The sequence below is a fragment of the Trachymyrmex cornetzi genome, unplaced genomic scaffold (genome assembly GCF_001594075.2).
Source record: "Trachymyrmex cornetzi isolate Tcor2-1 unplaced genomic scaffold, Tcor1.1 scaffold270, whole genome shotgun sequence".
Lineage (NCBI taxonomy): Eukaryota > Metazoa > Arthropoda > Insecta > Hymenoptera > Formicidae > Trachymyrmex > Trachymyrmex cornetzi.
In genome coordinates, this window is record NW_017297377.1 from 527,995 (window position 1) to 553,872 (window position 25,878).

Sequence of the window (25,878 nt, forward strand, 5' to 3'; positions counted from 1 at the left end):
GAGATTTGCCGAAGCACCTCCACGTGCATCTCCGTGATGAAATCCGATAGAAATACAACGTTCCACGGTTCACACTACGAATGTACTGATGTAAAGACGTGCATCATATATTTCGCGAGGAATAATTTCCTTTGCCTTTCCTCCTTTCCTCTTTTTCATAAAGTCGTTCGATATGAGCGATACGAATTTTCGTCTTTCTGAAATTATATTAATACATTTTGCTGCAAGTATCGAATCTCTGTAATTTCCAACGATATGTGATAAGGGATGTTCTGTCAGCTGAAGTTTTATATACGGACTGCTATTTTATTCTTATCAATCTGTAATATCCACAGATTTCTAGAAATATCTATATATATTCCTCTACCTTTGTAAAATGAACGTCAAGTCAATTTCAGATAATTTAATAAGAAAAGAGATGACGGTCATCTTTATCTGGTCATGACCGAACTATTATAGCACACCTAAATAAACGTGTAATTATTCGTTGTAGATTTTATTTCTGCATTTGCAATGAATAACTGCACACTTTGCAAATATTATTTAGCTCTTACTTACAATCATGAAAGATATACAATTATATCCGGGTGATCTTCACAGATTAATACCGACGCTTACAAAGCATCACAAAATACTGCACTGTTAAATTCATAATGTCGAATTATATTCAATTCGAGTTATTTTTAATGAATTTTATAGGTCGCCACTGTCTTATTCAATATGTCGCTAATCTAACTACCACAATGTAGTGGGGCAGTTTCTCAAGAAAATATTATATTTAATTTATTATTTATTAAATGCATACGTTATAATATGGATGTTATTTACTTGACTAACTACAGTTGATTTACATTTGGTACATAACAATAAAGATACAATAAAGATAAATATTTTAGCACACATGAAAGTTAAAAATAACAAAATGTTATTTTCATGCAAGAAACTGGCCATTACTCTTTTGATATCTAACAGTGTATGTGAAACTCTCCGCACGAAACATCTGTAACGCGTTACGTTAAGTATTGATCCTAAAATTGAGTATGTACGTAACAGTAAACTTGTTATGTTAATGCACAAAAAAACTCATGAAGTAATGTTTAATGTTTAACGAGTTTTAATTTACAATCAGTACTTAATGTAATGTAACGTAACAGATACTGTAACATGTTACAGATATTCTTGTAGGAAGAGCCTAACATAGTCTTCTTGGTTGCAACTTGATCCATAATAAACTATAGCTTGTTAGCGATATAGATATCTTTATAGAAATTTGTAGTAATATTTGTGTTATTCATAAGAGGCTAAACATTTGATGAATATTTACTCGCACGGATCTTACCGAGACAAGCTGTCGCGGAAAAATCTACATTTCATATCGTCGCAGATTATTCCTTGGAAGGCCTCATGCCGGATCAGCCGGATGTACCTTATTTTGTAAGAATTATAGTATTGAAGTTTATTAAGTATTACAGTATATTACTGTACGAGAAAATTAATTTTTTTAGTCGCAGAGCCATATTACCGCGTAAGGGAGTGCAGCTCGTTTCCCTGCTAAATTCTCCCGTTATATGAGGATACTGTATAAATCGCGTTTACGGTACTAAATTTAATGCATTTGCCGACTCGCTTGCTATTAAGCACCGCACGTGTCTTCATCTGCTTCTTCCATAGTCAAATGAATAGGAGAGGCGCGTACATAATGCCGAAATAACGACGTCGTAGGAGAGCACAGGAGGAGCAATGAAGCATAGCAGCATGGCGCTATTATATAGCAACGTTCGTTTGCGGTTAATTAAGATTTAACAATTTCCACGGTAAATTCAGCTACTCGAAACGCCCGTTTCGTTTCGCTACTCGCCATGCTGCACAGAAAGTGCATTCTTTTCCGGCGATGTTAATTATACGCGTGGCGATATGTATTTCACCTGCGTAGTAAAGCTTCTCGTTGAACACTTGTACAAACTGCCGTACACGTGCATCCGAGTATGTGATTACAACATAAAGGAGAAACTATAAAAAATGTATTCTCTCTTTTCCGTGTCATGTGTGCTAACTGCAAGCAGACCGCGGACCTAGCAACGAGAAATGTGGCTATGATTCGAGCACGCACGCGATGCAACGGAAGCTGCAAGGAAAAACGCGGCAACAAAACCACGCGCTTAACGCGAGGCTTGGCGCTACGTGTATCTTTTGGAAAAAAAAGAAACAAAACAAAACAAAACGGAAAAGCTCTGGTTTGCACAACCGGGATGCAAGGGTGTGGAGTCGTACTTGAAGCGAAACGAGCGGGTGAAGCAGTGAAGCTCCCGCCGCGCCGGCTCGACCGGGACGCGAGAATATTTATGACTCCGTACGAATCCGCCGATTTCTAATTAACGCTCGTTACATGCTTCGGTAAACTCGAAGATCGAGTCCGTTATCCCGGTTGGCGATCGACGTTGAAACGTTGAAATGGTGAGTTCGATGTCTCGCTAATTGCACGGCGACCGAAACCGCGAAGACTCCGGGTTCGACTTTTGCACCGACCGAGGAAGACGTTGATTATCAGCGCTACAAATCGCAAGTCGTAGTCTTCGTTTCTTCTTGATTCTGTCGCCACGAATGAGCACGGGAGCGCGACGTTGCTACAAGTAATCGGGCGTCATCGCGAACGGCGCTACTTAATCGCTATTAATTCCTCGCGTTAATCCGGGGTGATGGGTTAAACAAAACCGCGAAGAGCGCAGAACGCGGAATATCGGGGCCCATGCGCAAGAAAGCACCAGTGCATCCGGCGAAATCCCGGCAAAAAGCCGAGTCGCCGCGCCGCCGCGCCGCCGCGCCGTATACTCCGCTGATGTGTTAACGGCAGGAATGCGGTTCGATTTTTGCGCTGTTCGCTCGGTTGGTGACTCGCCAACCGAGTGCACGCATACGTGCGCATTTAGCGGCGCGATGACGTGCCCGCCGGTCGGCTCTCTTGTTGCCGACCACCTCGCACAAGGTGGAAATACCGCGCCGCCTCCTTTTTTTCTTTCTCCGCGAACCGGCCGCCTTCCGTTCGTTTCGAGTCCCGAGTACGGGCTACGGGGAAATAACGAACGCCAGAGTGCAAAGGTCTCGCAATACGGTGATTATTTTACGTTCTTATTGATTCCATTTCGAGAAAGCCGCCTGACGGGCTCGCACCTGCCATATATTTCATTACACACGGACGGAATCGATCGAAATAAAGTGAATTATTTCGAAATATTAAAAGATAGATGATCGAGATATTATCGTCGGAACGGCTTATGTTCGTTTGCCACGTTCATTCTGGTTCCCGAGTTAATTGCGCGGTTCTCCGCTTGTTGCAGGAAACATCAGGACCAAGGCGGTACTCGACGTCGAGACGAAGAGGGGATATTGGTTAACCGTTTACGCCCAGGATCACGGAGTGGTTCCGTTGAGTTCGAGTCTGCAAGTAAGTTTCAGCAATTGGATCGTAAATTATAGAGATTGCCGAAAAAAAGAAGCGTTTGAAAAACATTAGATATATACTAAATATAGGAACTAACATCGTTCTCGCTTAACGAGCTATTTAATCAAATGGTTATTGCTGTTTCCATTTTATCATTCCCTTATTTTTAACACAACTTAAAAAATTAATTTTATTGCAATTCAATAATAGTTTCACCGTTCGCGCATATCACTCTTCTTCGCTGCTATACAGATAAACAATCGATTAATTACTTTCGAAGCAAATTTATAATTGTTAAAACTATAAGAGATGGAAAGAAGTTTTCAATAAAAGTTTCATGGTTTCAAAAATACTTTATAATAATGATAAAAAATGTTTTTGTTTAATAAATAATTTTTATTTAAAAAATAAGAAATTAAAACTATTTGTCATCATTATATAAAGTATTCTTAAAATTATTCATCTACTGAAAACATTTTAATCCATTTTTTAAAGCTTCGATGATATTCGCTTCAAAAGAAACTCATTTTAAAAACTCAGAGGGTGAAACACTCCTTTTTATCAAAGGAGTGTTTCATCCCTTAAAAGTGCGTACATATAAAAAAAATGTGTCCCCTGACTGATTCTAACCGAATGAGTGTGTCGCTCACACTGGTTACAAAGCCAAATGACGCAAATTAGGATAACTAGCAAAAAACCACAAAGCAAGATTGACAAATAAGAGCGCTTTCCAATTGCTTGACAGATCGTGACCCAAACGTAGCAAATTAATTCACTTATTTTCAGTATAAATAATTCAACCCTTTTAATTACGCATTCTTTGTTGTCACAATAACCTCATAACCTTGGAAGAATTAAATTATTTATTAACACTGAAAATGTGAAAACCGATTTACACTCAATTGCACTAATTGCCGTAATCATCGACACAACGTTACACATCCGTACTCAGCTCGAGGGTACTAGTCGGATGTGTACCGTTGTATCGACGATTACGGCAATTAGTGCAATTGAGTGCAAATCGGTTTTCATATTTTAAATGTTACTAAATAATTTAATTCTTTCAAGGTTATGAGGTTATCGTGATAACAAAGAATATATAATTAAAAAAGTTAAATTATTTATTAATACTGAAAATAAGTGAATTAATTTGCTACATTTGTGTGAATATGTGTCAAACAATTAGAAAGCATATAAATAAGAAAAAGACAAACGTGAAGGAATAATTATACTTAATTGTGAATAATTTAAATAAAAGATTATAAAAAGAAATAAAAAGAAAAAACAAAGACAATCAATGATTTAAAAGTAATAAAACGAAAACTGTTAAAGTTGTCATTATGGAAATCCAAGTTACAGTTTTTTTAAATCCTCCGAAGGTACGGGATAAAAAACTGAATGCAATTGCATCAATATACCGAGATGTTTCAAACAAAGTTGCGACTTCTTCTCTTTTTTTCCCCAGTCATTAATTTAATTTAACAAACGCGCGGTAATTTCATTTAATGGGTAATGAACTGGATGTCTCTCCCGCACTTATGCAGGTCTACGTCGAAGTGCTGGATGAGAATGATAATACGCCGCTGACCGAGCTTCCAGTTTACTATCCATCTGTACCCGAGAACTCGCCCGCCAGCGTGAGCGTCCTGCAGATCCGCGCCTTTGATCACGACGTCTCGCCCCAGCAATTCGTCTTCACCATCAGCAGCGGCAATCCGGAGGGATATTTTCTCATCAACTCCACCACCGGTAAGTCCCGAGCGTACAGCTCGCGTATCCCATCGACGGCAAAATGATACCGGTCTCGCGGCAGGATCAGAATGACGGGGTACGTCTTTAGCCACACCCGGTAGCCGGTAATGAGTTCAATCTTGCTGGACGAGAGTTTTAATAGATCCGTTACGTGTGGAACCGGGAGATTGGTCGCTTCTGTGAAAAAGAGTTTTATTCGAATTCTCGTTCGTTATCAGTCAAATCGAAGGATGAAATATTGGCTCGATTCTATACTCTCTAAAAGTGAATCAGTGTATTATTAAGCCGATATTATCTGAAGCTTGCATTTTGAAATCAACGCTTCATATTGGCTGTCGTAACAAACTTGCGATCAGTTTGCAACTAATGTAGAACCGGCTTTACTGAAAAACGATAAATATTCACTGATGATTACAACAATAAGTATAACACTAAAGTCAATTTTGGAGAGTATATATACTGTCAATGATTCCGCATCGTAGACACGTAGAGAAAATATAGTTTCTGACAGATCGACGCGCACGATCTATCTTTAGTTTAATGACTTGCTTCTCTCGGACTTAATAACGCGACTCCGCGATATATAAGCGCGTTTAAAGATACGTTGTTCTTACCTCACTTGACCGTGCATGCAAATCCGAGTGATCGAACGTCGTCCATATTCATCAGTCCTTTATCGTTTCGCTTAGCCTTCCTCCTCGCGTGAGACGTTCGAGGATTATATTATAAACGATGAGAGTGCCTATCTTGCAAGCTCGTTAGATCTGGGACATCGTCATGCTTTTGACTTCGAAACCTTCCTAAATAACATAAGAGGCTAGCGTTACGTTGTTTAGTACGATAAAATAATATATGAGAACGGATGTGGAACGGAAAATACGTAATGCGCGACAGATAAGAACTTTATATTTTCGCACGCCAGGGACTTCGCGCGGATGGAGCGCCACTTAGAGTTAAAAATGCAACAAGAATTTTAAAGCGATGAGGTTGCTAGTTTATTGAAACGGGTATTATTTTCGTGTCTATCGAAATCCGAAAGTTCTCGAAATTATGCTGGTTCTTTACCAATTCCTGGCACTCAACCAGGCGTATCCTTACAAACAACGAAAATCTCGTATTCTTCGAAAGTTGTTTGCGATTGGTATTAGTATGCAAAATGAAAGTCGGTTATACCAAGGAGGTGATTCACAATGGAAAAAGTCGGCCGACGTTTGATTTGTATTCATCACCGTCAACCAATCCCCGAAAACTTCCCCTCCGTCAGCTGGCCAATTCGTTTCGCGTGCTATCCGTCCGCGAAACTTTTAATGTTCGGGATTGTGCAAAACTTGGCCCGGCTCACCCGCGAATGGCGACCTTTTGTCATTTCACATGCGAGGAGAAAATGGAACGAACGGTCGATTGACCGAACCTTAAAACGTGGCCCGACATATGTGGTATTGCGGTCGTTCTTCACCATATATCAAACGGAAATACTTGGTTATAACCAATCAATCGGCTATAAATGTCATCGGGTTATCAATGTTATCGTTGATCAAGTAGCACTCTCTCTAAATCTGAATCAGTGGATAATCACTGATATCAGTGCCAAATATGCCACTGGTAATCAGTGAATTAAATGTGAGATCCCCTAACCTAGCTAATTTTTATTATGTAATCTAATTAACCTTGTTTTAGCGCTTAAATTCAATGAATATGGCATTGGAAGATTAAAATTAACATGCAAATATCAGTATTTTAGTTATTAATGCTCAAACATTTTTGCTTTTTGAACTTCACTGATTGTCAGTGTTAAGTATGCCACTGGGTAATTAGTGACTATCCACTGATTCAGATTTATAGAGCACGAATTTTATTTTTACATGGTTATTATTAAAGCTTGATCTCGGAAAGTCAAAGTACATTCACGTCACAATAATTATTTCTACCTTTGATATACTTTATTTATTTATATACATACAGATAAAAACAACTTCAAAATCGATTTCTTTCTTTTGTCTTTCGGTTTTTTATTGTATTATACTTCTTATGTGCATTTAGATATTACATTTATTATAACAGATAATATATATAATAGTGAAAAGTTTATTTATTATTAATAACAGATTTTAATTGTTAAATGCAGGTTGTTTCATTCTTTTAACAAAAATTAGGGAAGTTAATTTATTAGATACTGGAGAAGGATGATATTATTCATTTTAATAAATCAAGAAGAAATATGAGGTATCACATTCCTTGCTGCAATTTCATTCTTATGGAATAATTAAATGTTAATATGTAATTAAACGGGATTATACGTTCTTATTCCTAATAACTTTTATAAGCTTTACACATTCTGTCACGCTTTTAACCTAATTACTATTTAGATTTTAAGATAATGTGATTGGGATCTGAATAGTTGCGCTATTGGTTGGTGGCTATTGGTACTGGTTGTGCAGAAGACAAAGGCTGCATTCAGAAGATAAACAATAATTTAATTTGACTTATTGTTAATCCACTGGTTCTTTATCTCTTGAAATGAATTATCTGTTAATGAATATCACGTTAATAATAGTGTTTTTACAATTTAATCCTCTTATTGTCAATGTCTACTGGACATTTTTTATTTTTAAAAAGCCGTCTATGATGCCAATAATAATGGTGTAGTAAATTGTAAGAGCCATAAAAATAACACCTGAGTCGTGAAGATCAATGACACTGATAGATCGGTATATGTGTAAGCTATGGATCTAAAAACGTGAGCTCTATATTACATATAATATCTAATAATTTGATAGCTAATAATTTGATCGCTTATAATTATTTTATTTTTTTGTATTAAGAGAATATTTGATTTTAATTAATTTTCCGAACACATTGCTAAACTATTGTACAGTGATTGTGGGATCAAATGCTCTACTTCGACGCTCGATTATCTAATATTTTATATGAAGTATAGAAGCTCGAATTGAAAGATAGTCGTTCACTTATATTTTATTCTCGTAAGAGTAATCGCGCAACTCTCATCGAGTTATCGGATAAATAAAAAGAATTCTACTATGCTGTTTATCCCGTTCTTTCTCTGACAAGTCCTTTTTTTTATATTATCTTGGATTACATCACGGAGATGAAAAGATTGCATCAGCGATTGGACGTCCATTGCGAGATTGAATCGGATGTTTCACGATCTTTTTAGTAATGGCGAGCACACTGTCTGATGGGATGAAGTATTATTCCTTGTTTGATATTCTGAATTGGAATATATTGTCAAAGAGAAAAGTACAGATAGATATCATTGCGAGTACACGAGTCCAATGTTGTACATTGTAACTATCAGCGCTCTGTCCCAGTTTCAGCCCGACAGCAATGCTACTCCACCAACAGCAATTACTGCAACGTAATACAACGGACGGACGGGCGGACGGCTTCCAAATTCCGTGTAATACCGGCTAAATTGGTTTCCGCCACCCCGAAGAAGAGGTATCGTCGATTTTATTGCCGTTCGCCTTTGCGCGCGCGATGGAATTATTATTTATTACCAACGTGGCGCGTTGCCGTTTAGCGACGTTGCTCGATTTTTGCGATAGACAGAACCAGTGGTTATATCGGGTTGCCCGGTTGCAACACGATCAGTTGGACTAAAGCGGGATAAAACGGACATTTACGCCACTGCCGCGTTTATCTCCATAGAGAGCGCAACGTATCGCCTACTAGTTTCTCTGCAGCAAATACGCCGCAGATTTCTATTTACTTTGCGTTATTACGTTCCGTGGGGAATCCTGCGTATAACGAAAGCCGAGGCAACGAAAGAAATTGCGGTTTTTACTAATGACGGTGTTATGATAGCTCAGAGTCACTGTAAGTTCAAGGGAACTGTTGGATACGTGGATACTCTTTGCACAGCAGGTGTAAGAGTCTCATAAACTGTTTAAAATTTATTTTACACGGTCCAACTTAATCAGTAAATTTATATGAAGGATTTTTCGTAAAAACTAAATCCGAAAAGTTAAAATTTTCACGGAACGGAAAAATTTCTCATCTTCAAACTGTTTATTGTATAAATATGTTAATTTTTCTCTGGGCGTATAATAAATATAGAAACCAAATTTTAGATTATGATTAATATTTTAAAGACTCATTAATTAAAAATATATAAAATCTCTGGACTTATTTAGTTTTATATTGACCATCTATGTATTTATCCTATATTTATATTTATGTTTTTTAACATAACATTGACATATTCAATTTCCAATTAGTTTCATTGTACATACACTTCTCAATATACATTGTCTTTTTACTATCTTTTATTTCAAATTCTTATTTGTATTTTGGATTATCTCTGAATTCACTTTAAGTCGATAATATCGAGAAAAATGAAGAATCGTCGTTTTTACTGAAACGAGGTGTTGCGCGAGAGCTAACATTATTTCGCGGCCCATATTAAAGGGTCTTCATCGTAAAAGCGTACCATCTTTTTTTCAAAAAGAGTCGCGACCGAGGGCCGGGAACTTGTTTCCGCAATTAAATCACCGGATCACTCGATTAATGCATCACCTCGCTTTTGCTACGTGCGGACGCCTCTTTCGCATCCGCGTGCACACATTCCGCGGGCATCAATCATCGGCCGCCGCGGTCTCTCGATCAATTTTCACGAACGCCCGATAACAAGCAAGGAGACCGTGAGTTTTTTTTAATCTACCGGGACACGCGTTGCAGGTAAGGGCGGTGGAAAAGGCCAGGCTCGGCAAAAAGGCTACTCCATCATGCGCTCTAGAATGCACGTTGAAATAACGCGTCACGGTACATAGCATGTACGTGCTTTACGATTACACTGTCGCCTCTCCGCCCTCATTAACATTATTATGTAGCGCAAGGCGATGCTGGTGTGTTATTTTACGATCTAAGACTATATGTATACCTAAGCCAGTGTATGCACGCGGAGATAAAAGTATAAGAAAGTTTACAATAAAATAAGATTCCTTATATTAAAACAATTAACAAATTACAAATTGGGCCTTTAGAAATCGGCGCTGTAATAATTGCGCATTTATTTCGATTGATCTAAAACAATTCTCTATAAAAAAAAATAATATATTCGTCGAACGTTTCGGCTAATTTCTAGCCTTCATCAGTGAATGTGTTACGTAAAATCCATAAAAATCTTCATCCTATGGTTACACTCCGACATCAAATTTCCCATAACTAGTTAAGCTGGATGGTCAACGATGTTTGACCTCAGGAGTACGTCAAATACAAATTAGTTCTAACACCATAGTTGTTGTAACGCAAATTCTTTTTCTCGTGCATTAAAATAAGACGAAACGACGATAATTAAATAAATATAATATATATTGTATAAATCGATGATATTCATGCTGCGGTGTTAATTGTCGTAATGAAAATATGTGTCACAATCGAAATAAACGCGCAATTATTACAACGTCGATTCCTAAAGGCCTATTTGTAATTTGTTAATTGTTATAAGAAAGTTACTCGCGGAAAAGTCGTGTGTTACGTTCAAAAAAGCAATAAACACGTACTTCTTAATGAGTAAATAAAACAAATGCTTTATTTGAAAATATATTTAATGTTTTTATTTCCGATAATTTTAATTATGAATGCAGTGTATTTTATCTTCCATGTATTTGAATAATGCAAAAAGATACTCGTATTGTTAGATATTGAAAGAGGTAATCTAATTCCTTAAACACACACACACAATATTTTAGTATTTTAATCTTCCATGTATATATATTAAAATATAAATCAATCCATTTCTGTGATTAATTTCAAAATAAATAACGTCTATATATATTGTATGCACTCAGTAAATAATAAATTAAATTTAAATCAAATTTAATACATTTTCTTGAATAAAATTGTTTAATTTCATTATTGTTTTAATTAAATTAACGTCGAGTAGAAACAATGGGGGAGATTTTTATTTAAAAAATCTTGTTTACAGAAGAAAACATAAAATTCACAATTTATTCACAATAAATACATTCTAGCTTAATATAAATAAAGGAAACCATGTTTATGACCTTAGAAGTTAAATTCTCGATTATACAAATACTTTTTGTACAATAATCCAATTTACATTTTCGCTCATTTCATTGAAATAGCATATTTCAATTTACGAGTATATCTTTTTATGTAACACACAAATAATTTTGAAAAATATATAATCTATTTTATTCTTCATTGGCTATTTATTCTTTGTTAATAAATTGCTAATTAATGTTTACTTTTAAAAAATAAGGTTTTTTCAAAAGACATTTTTCCTGTACAAGTACTTTTTGAATTTACTGTATATTTTTCTTAATGAAGTATTTCGAATGAAAGGTAATGCCCGAAAGGTATGCTCATCGGACATGTATATATCTCAGGTGCTAACCGGCGTATTCGCACGCAGCGGTCGCCCCCAGTTACAGCAGCACGTAGCTAAGATACGACGATGGAGAGAACAATGGCGGTGTTATACGACGGTACGGAATTAGATTAGATAGATCTTGGTCGAGTAATGCGAGCTCGCCCATGGAAACGAGCTTGCACAAACGAACGGCACACGACCTCGTACCTAGTCGGACTAATCGCCCGGTTAAGTCGCGCTTTCCGCGCGTAATGCGCCACCACGCAAAAATGTTCCCTTGCGTTGGGGTGGCTAAATAGAACGTAAAACGTAGGTATTAATTAGACCCCCGTTAAGCACTAGCGGCACGGGACGGGTAGCTTTTAGAAATCCCCGGCTTTTTGTTAAACCGACCCTGGACGTTGCAAATATGCCCGACTAATTTCATTAATTACGCGAAAAGTGGAGAAATATGAGATTTTATTCCGTGTGGATGTACGTCGCTGATTGCCAGCGATGTTATTACTATAAACGGTCGCAATTCATATCAATTCGATTGATGTATCTGCCGCTTTTAATAACGGCAACGAAAATGGCGGAACTTTATCGAAATATATTGAGGTGGTTTTTTTTCCCTCTCATTTTGATAAAAATATTATACACGTTATTTTTATACTAATGGAACATTACCGCGTGATTGAAAATATGATCGAGAGAACTTGACTAGTTGGGGGAAACTCGAAACCAGTTCTTCAACCCTTTAAGTTTTTCATTCGCGCCATGAAACTCGCGATTGTCTTAAATACGGGCGCGAGACCCCTGCAGGCAAATTTCATAAAACGCTCGCCGCACCGCTCGTGAAAGACAGATAATCTTAGCTCGTCATAAGGGAATAATCCCGATAAAACTTTCTCCCAGCGAGAGATGAGCGGCCTTTAAGCGGCCTTCCCCGTTGCTCCGGCGCCGTTAACCCGGAAGCATTTTTCACTATCATCATAAAATATTACTCCGTCGAGCGTTCCGCCCGGTACTTCAAGGGGAAAACCGTCCTCGCGACGTCCATTGGGACTTACGCGCGGCAGAAAATAAATTCGTCGTTATCCCGGACAGAGAATTCTTATTTTGCGATCGGCAAACGGCGCGGCGCGGCGGCAAAAATCGGTGTCGTCGATAATATCGTAAATAATTTTACCTAACTGCAATCGTTGATTTCCAATAACGAATTTCCCGCTAGCCGACACGCGCGCGAGCGTGGGCGTGCATTCCTATCAGGCCGAGGGTAGACACGGCCCAGAGGGTGAGGAACGAAAACGAAAAGCAATTATTTAAATGCGTTCTACAGCACCAGAGCTCTGTACATTCGCATTCGCGTTCGCGGCTCGATCGAACGGCATTTCCCGCAATTCCCCTTTTTTTCCTGTCCATCGCCGCGCTTCCGCTCGCCTTCCGTACGCCTTTTCTATCAATCCCCCTTTTTTTCTGCTACTTCCCATTTGATGATAAAAAGAACGTGCTGAAGGCCGCCACGTTTGAAATTGTCGACGAAATCTACGGGAAAAAGGCGCAATTAATCGAGTCTCGAAACGGCGCGAACTCGATTAGAGCAACGGAAATTAGATTTGAAGATCTCATGCTCTTCCGTGGATATTGTTTCGGCGTTTTCGTTCCACCGTGGCTCAAGAGCGGCCCGATATAACGCAACGCGTTCAACACGCGATCGGCGTTAGCCGGCGAAAACGTGAACTAGTTTGTTTTAATGACGATGCCCGGTACCGTATCAGTTGCACGAGTTCGGATTCACGCCACACTAATCATAACGGGGCCGCAAAGCGAGAATTACGAGTTCTTCGACATCGCCTTGTCGGCGCGGCGGATCAGAGCTCCGAGCGGAACGACAACGGCTTCCTCGTAACTCGATTAGCAGAGCTCGCGGTGTAATATAAAATCTGGGCCGTCAGCGACACTGCCGTCACCGGAAGCCGTAAGACTAATAAAAAAAGGATCACTTTGGCTTTGTACAACGTGGCCGTGCGCTAAAGGGCTTCTTTTTTTTGTTTGGTGGTGTCGCTTTGTTGAAGCGTCACGCTTTGCGTCTCATGGAGATTTTTTGCGCGAGACTTACCTTCGCTAGGTAAACTTCTGTGTATCACCCTTGTGCTTATCAAAAACATCTCTTTATATCTCTAATATTAATTATAATCTAATATTAATCTAATATTAATTGTCCTTTCCTAAACAAATAGGGTAAACTAGGGTATTATGGCCATACCGAAAAGATGGCCATAGGCCATAATTTCTCCAATAATTGATAAATAGTGCATTTTTATAGTCGTTCTTAAAGATAATCAATATTTACAGTAGTTCATATGAGTACACTGTGTGTTCAAAATAACAATATTATAAATATTATCTAATATTTTTTCTTTCGACTATCTGCAAAGTTTTGCACGTGTCTTCTAAAAACTGTTATAATGTCTAATAAATTACAGTTAAGCTGCCATAATCAACATTAAATACACAATAAATGTACGTAAATTGCAATGTGACCTATAATTAATACTTTTATTTTCACTATTTATTTAGAAATACTATGGCTATCTTTCTTAATATCATGGCCATCTTTTCCCTAAAAATCAGATAAGATGGCCAATGCTTACTTTGTAATATTTTGATAAAATTAAAGTTCTGTTAAGTATTTTCTCTTTAATTTCGATAGTATTTGTTACTTTAAGCTTCAGTGAAAGTAATATCCCAAATATTGTTAAAAAGTAACAAGAATAAATGTATGTTTTTTGCATTTTAAAAAACTATGGCCATCATACCCGAGTTTATCTAAAGTTTAGTCATACCTAATATAATTAATATTTGTATAACATCTAGGAATATTGTATGCTTATGAAGTTTCAAAAAAAAATCCTCATCAAAATTTAAGACAGTTAGCCAGAGATTTTGTCCGTTTGCCGGAAAGCCGGAAATTCGTTAACAAAAAGCCAGAATTGAAATTTCCGGCTAAAAACTGAAGAGGTAACCTATCATGTTATGAAAGAGTTAATTATTTTATAAGCAGTATTTTGTCAAAATTGGGAGGTCTAGCGCTCCGAACTGTCATCTTCTCTTGGAAGTTTTCCGTAAAGTAGTACACCAGAAGAATTTCTCCCCTCGTCAGTTACTTCGCGTCCGCAAATTTTTGCTCAATCGAGTTTCCGAGCGGAGTTCGTGCCCATGATGAAAGGGATTCCGTGGAACGTAAAATGAAGCTCGATATCGCGGCGGTACCGTTGAAAGAGATGGGGAGTACTCGACGCACTGCAAAATCTGAACGCTATAATTTCGTCGGGCTCGTTCCATCGGACCGATCTTTGTCTCGGTAAATGGAGGGCCTTCCGTTCACCCGCAATTCGAGGGTTGTACCGCTTCCCTCGTCCTCCACCCGCAGGATTTTATCGAGGGTGGGTCTCGCGCAAAGTGCCACCGTTTTACTGTCCTGCCGCAGCACGGAACGCCGCTCGATCCCGTTATTTATTAATCATTGAATGGTCTGCTTAATCTCTGCACTATTCGTATTACAGGTCTCATCAGCACCAGTGGTAGGAAGCTCGATCGTGAGAATCAAGCGGAGCACGTGTTGGAGGTAAGTCAAATAATTGAATTTTTTTTCGAAGGGATTATAAGTACCTTTGCGCACAGAAAAAGAAACTTTCGGGAAAACGTTTACTGTCAATTGAAGAGTTATTTTATTAACAATATTAACCCTTACCGTACCATCTACAATTTGGTGCCTCATCCATACCATCAAGGGTCACTTTAAATCTCTTTGTTTTTTCACCTCTTAAAAATAATTTAAAAAATCTCTAAAAATTCACCAACATACTTTCAACTTTCTAGAATAAATATTGACTCTTTATTTTGGAAAATAATAAAATGTAACATAATTTATAATTACCGAAAGACTCAAAGAAACTTGCACGAACAGGAATCGCTCGGTCACTAGTTACCCACACACACATATTAGTACGATAAGGGTTAAAAATCTTTATTTTAGACCGCATATGTAAGAAACATAATCAATACTGGAAATTTAAAATGCCTATTACGGTCGAAGCTGGATCTTCATTGCTTTAAATAATTCAATCGTGAATTACTAATATACACTATATATGTACTTGCATATATACCATATTGTAGTCTTTTTCAAACTGCGCGCCGAATTGTTTTTCCGGACTATAAACGCAATTAAAACTACTCTAGTAATCGCGAATTAAATTGACAAGCAATTTAATAATTTAATGCTGATCATCAAGTATCATATTATAAGGATGTTAAAATGTTGAAACTGTTAATAAAGTTATTTTATTGTATAAAAAAATATTTGTGTACTAAAGGTGTATAAAAAATTTTTTATACACGTAATCTTTAGATACTTTGTGAGAAAATGATACGCATAAAATGTTGCAAAAGTTGTTTTATTAAAAGTTGTAAATAACACTAGTTTAAAAATGTTTTCAAAGTTATTAAAAGACAAATGTTTTCTTTTAATAACTTTGAACTAGACAAGATCTCTAGATTTTTTTTCTGCTGAAAATGATGCGGCAAGTTTTTCAAGTTCTAATAATATAATTGTGAACGAATTCGAAGCGTGAATAAACTTCGAGGAAACAGATTCTGAGCGCATCGTGTTTTCGCAGTTAGCGATGCTTAGACGACGATCTAATCAGTTTCAAAATCGTTAGAGCAAATCGTGTTTCCTAATGACGCGTTAATGCTAACTACTAATTGATGGATTGACGCATCCTTTCTCGTTTCGCTCGTCCATTCGTTCGTTTCTCAACAATACTTTCGATATAAAGTTCTGGAAACTGTCGCTTTTGCCTTCTCTACTTCGTCTGCTCGTCGGCGCTCGATATTGTCGAAGTGGAAATGAGGAAGAAAATCGCATCCTCCGTGAGATTGAAAAGTAAAATGAGGAAAATCTGCTGTCTGTGACGATAAAAGCGAGAAGGCTAACTTGAGGGTAGCACGGTGAGAAAAGGGATGGTATAAATGGGCGGGGGGAGGGCGGGAGGCAAAAGACCAAGAAACGAATGGACGACTTGGGACAACGACAGAAAGAAAGAGGGGTAAAAGTGGCAGAAGAAGGAAGGGGAAACTTCGGATAGAACAACGCTGAAAAGGGTACAATGGTTCTAAGAAGAAGAGTCGTAGGGTGAGACATCGGGGAGGCAAGACATTTCTCTGGGGAAGGTCGACGCAGCCTCCCGGGGAATTTCTACCTGCATCGGGATTAAAGGAAGAGCTCGCGATAGTCTCACGTCGTGTACGAACGGTAGACACAGAAATTTCGCCGGGGCGATAAAAGTAGGGAAAGAGACGATACCAATTTCACCAAAAAGCTTCTATACGATTGATAGGATAAACGGCCTAACTTTATCCTCGGCATTTTCCTTCCTCTACATCCACGAAGCATCCCATTTTGAGAATTTCTTTAGCTGATATACTCCCAGCTTTTTCCCAAAGTGCTGGAACTCTTAAGATGTTTCAAAGCGTTCTACTGATTAAGTGTAAAATATTAGTGTAAATAGGTGTCTCCGAAGAGTATATTTTGTTAATAAATACACAAAAAGAACGACTTTGCTGAAATATCTAAAAATTTAATTAGATATACAGATGTGAAAATAATTTTGTTAGGCTATCAAAATAATTATGTAGGACATCAAGCATAATGAAAAAAAATTTTGATATTTTAGCAACAAGCTTGAGCGTACTACATAATTATTTTGTGTTGTAAAATGTTCGTAGAATACTTCAGATCTTTTATGGTATAAATACTGTAAATGGTTGGTGCCTAGACCTAATACTTTTGGATCGTATTATAGGTCAGATCACGTACAGGTCTCTCGGTGTAAATGTAACCCTTGTAGTACAAAAGACTCAAATATAAAAAAAAATAAAACTCGTTTATTTCTTCATCGATCGCTTGTTTTCCGAGCGTGTGTCTGTTTCTTATATTATTAGATTTGTTCACATTGTTTGAAATCCTCAAAGTATTTGCTCTTAAAATAAAATAAAAAAATATTCGGGCATTGAAAGAGAGTAAAGATGAATGCAAAAAGGGCAAAGCAATGCGAAGAGACCTTTTATAATGCATAAAAAATCTGATACACATACTCTTTTATGAATCTAAAAAATTAAACGTGCTTATATTTAAATATTAGCTTCAACACCAACTTTAACAAATAGTTTAAAACGAATCGTTTTCAAATCTGTATTTAACTAAATTTTTAGATACTTCAGCAAAAATTTATTAGTTTTTTCTTAATGTAAGAATGACTATGGCGGTTGTTCGTATGTTTAAAACTGTTTTAAGTTCAATTTTAAGTTGACATAATTAATCACAAGCATTAGCGTCTTAAAATATTATTTGTCTTGAATTAAGAACCGATTATACATATATGAATACCATCTGCTTATGAGCAGAGGATTGCTTATGATAATGTCATAAATTTCACAAATTCAGATTTCACCTTGATCGCAAAACTTACAATACGTGTCTATTATCCTGACTCTAATTGCAGTTTTCTACAAATTCATTCCAGCGTCACTTATCTGGCATTGTTGTGCGTTCAAAAAATTATTTTGTAAATAAAATTATAATAGATGGTTCTTACTTTCATTCTGTTCTGAAGAAAACTATTTTTCAACGTTTCCCACTAATTTAAATTCCGACTTTTTCCTGAAATAGCATAATGATTAATAATAAGTGCTTATGCTGTCCATAAAATTTCATTCATAGGACTCACAATACAGCAGATTGTCGTAATGTTCGTGAAATTATAATTATGTAATGCCGCAAGTTCCGAATATATACGAAATAGTTTCTAGATTTCATTTTTATATGAATTTTTAAACGCGTTCGAAAATTCCTGAATTATTCACGACAGTTAAAGTGGTTCTGATACTACAAAATCGCATCAGGTAATGCCGGGGAAAAAAAAACATACGCGGAACATTACGGCAGTAAAGTATTTCGTGATTAACACAAGCATATGCTCGTCCCAAATTAAATTGCACGTTATTGGTTTTAATGGCCGTACTCTCGTTCATTCGCATGTCGCGCACAGTTTAAATTTTCGACACAACCCACCGACTGATCTAATTAAGTGCACTCTGTAACAGAATAGGATATTGAAAATCAAATTGTATCATCGCTTTGCATTTTAAACCGTACATCAATATTTGTTACTAATACGACTAAGGATTATTTAATGAAGGACTATTGATAAAGCTCAATGCTATTTATTTCGAGACAAATAATATTTAAAATTTATGTCATATAAATAATATTTTCCGGAAGATACACAATGAGTAGACCCTTTAAGTATTTAAATCCACCTCGTGTGTGAGTCTAATTTCGTTAGATATTATTACGGAAATTTCTCCGACGGATCCGTAACGCGACCAGGAAATCACTTTAAGGGGCTTTGATCTTCCGATGCGGGTTGTTAACAGCATGTTTGTGTTCGTAACCGAGTTAAATGAGTCTCGGCTCTAAAAACAAGAGTTCGTGAAAACGATCACCTCCCCTGTGACCCCTGCCGTGCCACCTTCTTGTAGAGAAACTTCGACAATTTTGCAAAGTCTCTCCGCCACGAATAATTAATGAGTGTACGGAGCTTTCTCTTTTAGCGCTTTCTTTTAACGCAAGCTACGTCGATTACCTCTTCGTTATCAATCACGCGGATTAAATCGCTCGTTCGGTTCATTACACTCTTTGAGTAAAAGAAGGGAAGTTTTTAACATCGACAAATAGTATCATATATAAAGTATTTCCAAATATGTTTTCAATAATTCATGTACAGTGAATGCAGAAAATATTCACATTACAGAGATCGGTGTAAAAATTAACAAAGTTTACTGAGATTTGAATTCGGAATCCCTTGTTCTCTCTCTCAAATCTAGCACTTATTGTTAGTGTGCTACTCTAACGATGCTTCACTATTGTCACAATTATTTCATCTATGTATACCTTTAAATGGTCTTATGGTTGTTTTTATTGTTCTACAATATAAAAATTTTGTTATGAAAAAAGTCTATAAAAAACAAACATTAATTAGCAATTTAACTATGAGTTTCGTCCTAATATAAACAAAAAATTTCGCGGAAATAACTATGTATATATATGCTCTTGGAAGCTAAAGAACCTTGTATTAATCATGAAAAAAGTAGCTTTAGTCAAACTGGTTAAAATTGTGATATTTTATAACCTATGAGATCCTGATCAAAAGAGTCTTCATAAGAAAGGAACAACCATAAAAAATGAATAAATTCTGCTCATCCTGCAAACCTTGTATTAATCATGAAAAAAGTAGCTTTAGTCAAACTGGGGTTAAAATTGTGATATTTTATAACCTATGAGATCCTGATCAAAAGAGTCTTCATAAGAAAGGAACAACCATAAAAAATGAATAAATTCTGCTCATCCTGCTTGTTCATTTTTTATGATTGGGTTCACGATGGAGACTTTTGATCAGCATCTCATAAGTTAATTGCACTTTCAGCCAATTTGACTGTTTTTTATTTACCTACCTAATAAGTGCGAAGTCTTGACTATATAAATACTTTTAATGCGTTTAAAGAGAATAATTTCCATTTCCGCTTATTAAGATAAGGTATTTTCTGATTAGAGAAGCATATAATCTATCTTATTTTATTTTAAATTGCTAATTAATGTTTACTTTCTAAAATTAAGTTTCTTTTTAAGATATCTCTCCTATACTAATATTTTTTAGCACTCACTGTAAGAAACAAAAATTATGTGTCACGCAAGAGTAATCATAAGTAAATAAAATTTTATTTTTTCATTGGTATTCTATATATTGAGCTTCTGCAAACGATGAAAGAGAACGCGTTCAGCTATGTCCTCCTGTATTAGTTATAAAATCCATTTTATTTTCGGATAGCACAATCCGAGTCTATTATAACTATGCCGAACATTGGCGAAATTGATATTGGCCGAAACAGCGATATTGGCAGCACGCTCATCTAAATGGGGCGCATATCCTGTAGTTTTCGCGCGGATCGTTAGATCTTCTTTTTATGACGCTTTCGCTCGCCAAACTCGTTTATCTGTCATCGATATACCGCTTACAGTGTACAGCCCGATGTCAAAGGGCGAGGCGACTGGCTGGTATTTTGGTATGAGAGGTCAACCGAGGTTGCGCGACCTGGTGACCGGGGCGACCGTGTCCCCCTTTTTCATAATTCCACGCATAATTTACGAGTATTCCCGTGGGCTTCGCGCTATGAAGAAGAAACTATTTCTCCACCGACCACGCGTATCTCGCGCCACCAGACGTGCTTTTTTGCATACTGTAATACGGAAAGCGCTCGATGAATCTAAAATATTGACAATACCGTCTCACTTTCGACGGCGCGTGTGCAACGACAGGCAGATCACACTATGTCCTTTTGTTGTTCGATATGCACCGACCTGAGTGATTGAGTGAAAATATTGTGTTGCAAAAACGAGAACGATATAGAAACTGTCGAATTCACAAATATGTGACGAGTACTCGCTGAAGGGCTTTATTGACGTGACTATTGCGTTACCTCTTTTCAGTCAGGCTTTTCAATGCCCTTCTGTTTTCAGGTATGTTTTAGTTACTCCTCCTATTCAAAATGAGCGAGAAAGTTGCTTACTACCGTAGAACAGACCCTCTAACTGCTGCTTGAAGCATCCGCTTGAGAATATTTCATCGAAATTTATGATCGACCAGGCATACTTGAATGCAAATCGAAGTCGCCGATAACAGATAATCCGAGAAGCATGTAAGAATCAATTTTCACTCAACGTATCACTCTTGCAGACGCTGCAGCAAATTTCTGAATTAATTTTCCATCCTATCTTCTAGGAAAAAAGATGAGGATAATCCTGATGAGAAATCGAGAAAGTTAGAAGTATTTAAAAAATGCAGTAGATTAATTGCCCGGAATTTCTATTTGGTCATGCAAATTTCTTACTATACTTAAATAACTTTTAAACGAAATATTTTTACTTCGTATGTTCCTACGAGTCTCCTACAAATGGAAGATTAATTTAAACTCGGTTCAATTCACTCTTTATCTTTTTCTAATTCTAAAAATTATAAAAAAATAATACAGTAAGTTAAATCAAAATTAATCTTACATTGATGAAATTGGCCCTCAGCTACATCTCTAGTGCCATATTAGCACTAGAACCTAACCTAGACTATAGTCTAGGGACGGCAAGTTTAGGGGGGCGGTATTTTTTGAAAAGAAGTTCTAAAAAATAACCATTTTTTGCTACGCGAATGATTGAGAAAATTTTTCATTGATTACTAGAGATTTGCTCGCGTCGCATGCTTTTATTATAGCTTCTACTCATTTCAACAAACGCATGGGATCAAAAAAACGTACACAGGTGTTCCAAAAAGGTCGGGATACCTTTTGAATAATTTCAAAAAAATATAAGTTTTACAGAGAGAGAAAAGTGCTTCAGACAAAAGTTGTAGGGTTCGAAAAGATCTATTTACTGATTTTATCAGTTTAACCTTGAGTGACGTCGCCAAGGTCAGGTTAAGGTCACATCGATTTTTTTAAATGACACGCCCTATTTTTTATTCCAGTTGGTGTCAAGAGCTTTTCAAAACACAGCAATAAAGTTATTTTTTATAAAGTACTTTTCGAGTTATAAAACTTCAAAGTTACAGTACCATCGACATTAGTATTACGCAAGGTGTCCGACGGCTTACTCTTGAATGTTGCACAGGATCATGTCCTGCATAATATTTGTTGAAATCAATATTATTAGAGATTATTTCTCTTATTTTCATTTTTGCACTGAAAATTCATTTTTATAAAAAAATATTAATAACCTTACGGTTTCTCAATCCCTGCAGATGACCTTTGTTTTTTAGTTTCGTCGACATGGTTGTTCCTTAGTTGAAGGGGGGGGGGAGGGGGGGGCAAAATTCACTGTCTAGGGGTGGCAAAAACCTTAATTCGACCCTGGCCGCATCTACTCAAAAGTGATTCCACGATCGATAGCGTCGCGTGTTCGCGCGTGAGCTCCGATTCATAAACCATTATGCCAGCCATCCCCTTGTCATCGAAAGCTTTTTACCCGCTGTCTTCTTAATAGGCACGATTTTTCACGCTTTACCCGACCGCGACGTCGAAAAAATATACCTCCTTCTCTAAGATACACACGGACATATTTCAGGTTCGATGCCGTGCACGGTCGGTCGTTTTCAACATGCACCGCGTATATTAATAAGGTCGGTTCGGACGGGCGCTTGGCGCTATCCTTCACGAGATTTCTTCCGCAGATTCGCGACGGCTGCGCTTCCGCTCGAACGCGGCGCGTAATGCACGCCGATTCCCGACAACGGCACGCCATAAAGCGAAAACGAATGCCAAGCTCACTCAGCGCCTTTTGGGGATGATTAATGCCGAAACGCGTGATTCATCCTGCATAGACAAACGACTATAATTATCTCTATTTGTGCATTTAGTTCTGCGTATTTGAAAAAGTACTTACATTGTTACATATCGTCTACTATAAATCATAATAATTCTGCTACTGTTCTTTTATTTTCCCTTTTATTCAAAACGTTTGTAAAAAAAATAAGCGACATTAGAATGATATAAATAACACAACTAAAATAAGATGTCTTATCCGAATTAGATCTTACTTTTAATACTTAACTTTCAGTACCCACAAAGGGCGTAACCTCCCCGATTTTCATAGACGATTTTTCCGATCTTTTTCCACTTATTGTAAAATATCTTTTGTGCCACGACATTTTAGACTTTCTAACTCAAAAATTCTTTCTTTTTTTAGTCTTCAAACGATAGTTTAAAAAAAATTAGTTAAAATCGATGCACTACAATCTGAGATACAAGCAAAAGAAAACGCTGTGTTACAAATACCCGAATGTGGGTAGATAGGGACTTTTTTGAGATGTGAGTACTGAGGGTTAATAATATTTTGGTGAATTTATATACATATCTAGTTATGTTCGTAAAAAAGCTTCATGATAAATATTTATTAAAAATAAACGATAGAGAATAGGAAAGAATCGATAAATGATGTGAGACTGGGAAAGAAGGGACTCTGCTAGAGCAACTTTATTTCACCCTACACGTCTTGATCTTTTCTCCCTTTTATATTCCTCGTAATCTACCCTACTATCTGTTCGCGAAACCTTTCGTCCTGCTTCCAGCCTCGTCACTCGGACACTCAGAAGCGTCACTGAAGTCGCTTAATTGACATTCTTCCTGCGCCGTCTTTCGCTCACCGTTGTAAGGATTATCGTCGCGACGCCCAACTCTCAATGTCTGAACCTTCTTACGACGGAAACTTCCAAGCCGATGCACGTGACGTTACCGTGACAATGAGAGAGTGCTACCCCACGCCGTTATCAAAGGAACCGAGAAACAATAGGGTAGTGCTTTCGTACGACCGTCATATAGAGATAAGGAGTTTCGCATCTTTGGAAACATCTAGAGAAATGCAAAAATATCCATTCGTTGAATTGTCACCGCGCTATACGTGCGATAAAACTTGCAAATATTTTACTCAACATAACAGATAAAAAGAGTAAATATACCTATGTACAACTTGAAGAGATGGCACAAGGGAATAAAGGCACAATTCTACTTAGAACTTTTTTCCAGAGATTAACGAAAATAAACAAAGAATTGATGTTGTTTATATTGGCTAAATACAAAATATGGCCTTTATTCCATCCATCCTTTCCATTGCATTCTTTTTAAACAATACATCCTTATCTCTTTGATTTTTACAAAATTTATATTATTATTAATTATACCTGCATGAGATAGAAGAATATAAAAAGAATAAATTTTAAGACTCTCTTCTGGTCTTATTTAGACTATAATTTTTATTTTCCTTTTCTAGAACTTGGTTTTAAAGAAAATTATGGGATGACCCCATCTACTATTTAAAGATTAAAATGGTGTCTTAAATAGAACCATTAAGAACTATTTATAAAAATACATTTATAAATACTCTTTATGTTTTAATACTTTAATACTAATCAAGCAACTAAAAAAATGAGAATTTTTCAGTTATTGTTGTTGCAGCAAATAAGCAATATTTTAAGTGTACATCGGTATCAAAAAATTTAATCTTTTTTGTGTCTCAACAAGCGTTAATTAAAACGTCGAATCATTTAATTCTTTTTTCGCTTTTCTCCGAAATACGAAGTGCAAGGGAAAAAAGGGATTGTTCCGTTCGCGCATTCAATGCATAAAGCTGTGTACAGCAGCGGTATATAATTAATGCCTGGCGCCACTCTCATTCGCCTAGTTTCTTTTTCCTCTATTTGCTTTTCACAGCGGATCGCAAAAGATCAAGCTCGGTCTTTTGCGTGCGGCGCTAGTAGGGAGAAAATAATCATGATGAATATCCAGGAATCTCTATGGCGCAGTGGAAACCCTCCACAAATATCTCGTGTGTTTGCGGCCGAATGACGAACGAGATGCAGGGTGCGCGTGGTCGAGGAAAATTCTCGCGGAAAAAAAGACCGAGCATATGCATACTCCGTTGCGAATTGTATTGCGATTCAGATTGTAGAAGGTTAATTGATGCACGATTGTTTGTAAAAACTAATCATACTTTCGGTTACGGGGAAAATAAAAAAAGATTAGTTGCAACAGCAAAAATTTGCGTGTGGTAGCTAAATTCCAGTCGTAACATATGGATACCTAACATCGTATCTGCGAGGTCTAATTTTCATTAGCTATGAGGTCCAAATATTATCATTGTAACAGACAAGCATTTTGCTATTATGTCGATCTATTGATCATTGCAGCAAAAGTTTTCCGTGTAGCAGACAATTTGGTAGCAAGTACAGTTTCAGCAAACCATATTTAGCTGTGGTAGAGACAATTTTCTTTTACACTGACATATCCGATAACTATACAACTAACTTCATGCTGCTAAATAAATTGATCTGTAACAGACATGCATATTTTGCTATCACGTCCTTATATTAGCTACAGCAGTAAATCCTTTGTATGTATTAACAAATTTTATAGCTATAGTAGCTAATGCAATTTCAGCTAATCAGAATTAGCTGTAGCCAGCAACATTTTTTTTTCCATGTTCTACAGAGTGTTTATCACAATTAAACGGTTCCAAAGAAAAGCCGACATTTATCTAGATGAAGCAAGCGTATTCGCCATACTCGGTGTAATATCAATTATTAATTGCGCCTTAAGAAGTACACTTTAATTGAAGGTAAACTTTACGATTGTACGATTGAACGGGGAGGTAAGAAAAAGAAAAATACTATCGCGCGCGTTGTCT

At 36.9% G+C, this 25,878-nt stretch overlaps 1 protein-coding gene across 1 annotated transcript in view; it reads left to right on the forward strand.

Annotated features, from left to right (window-relative positions):
* Nucleotides 1-3,313: 3,313 nt before the first annotated feature.
* The window catches only part of LOC108761849 (fat-like cadherin-related tumor suppressor homolog), a gene marked incomplete at its 5' end in the record, with an annotated part of 60,704 nt that continues 38,139 nt past the window's right edge, over nt 3,314-25,878 (forward strand). The window contains 3 exons of the mRNA XM_018508608.1: nt 3,314-3,442; nt 4,984-5,188; nt 15,095-15,156. Of these exons, the coding sequence (XP_018364110.1) occupies nt 3,314-3,442; nt 4,984-5,188; nt 15,095-15,156 (396 nt within the window). The remainder of the gene's footprint in view (nt 3,443-4,983; nt 5,189-15,094; nt 15,157-25,878) is intronic.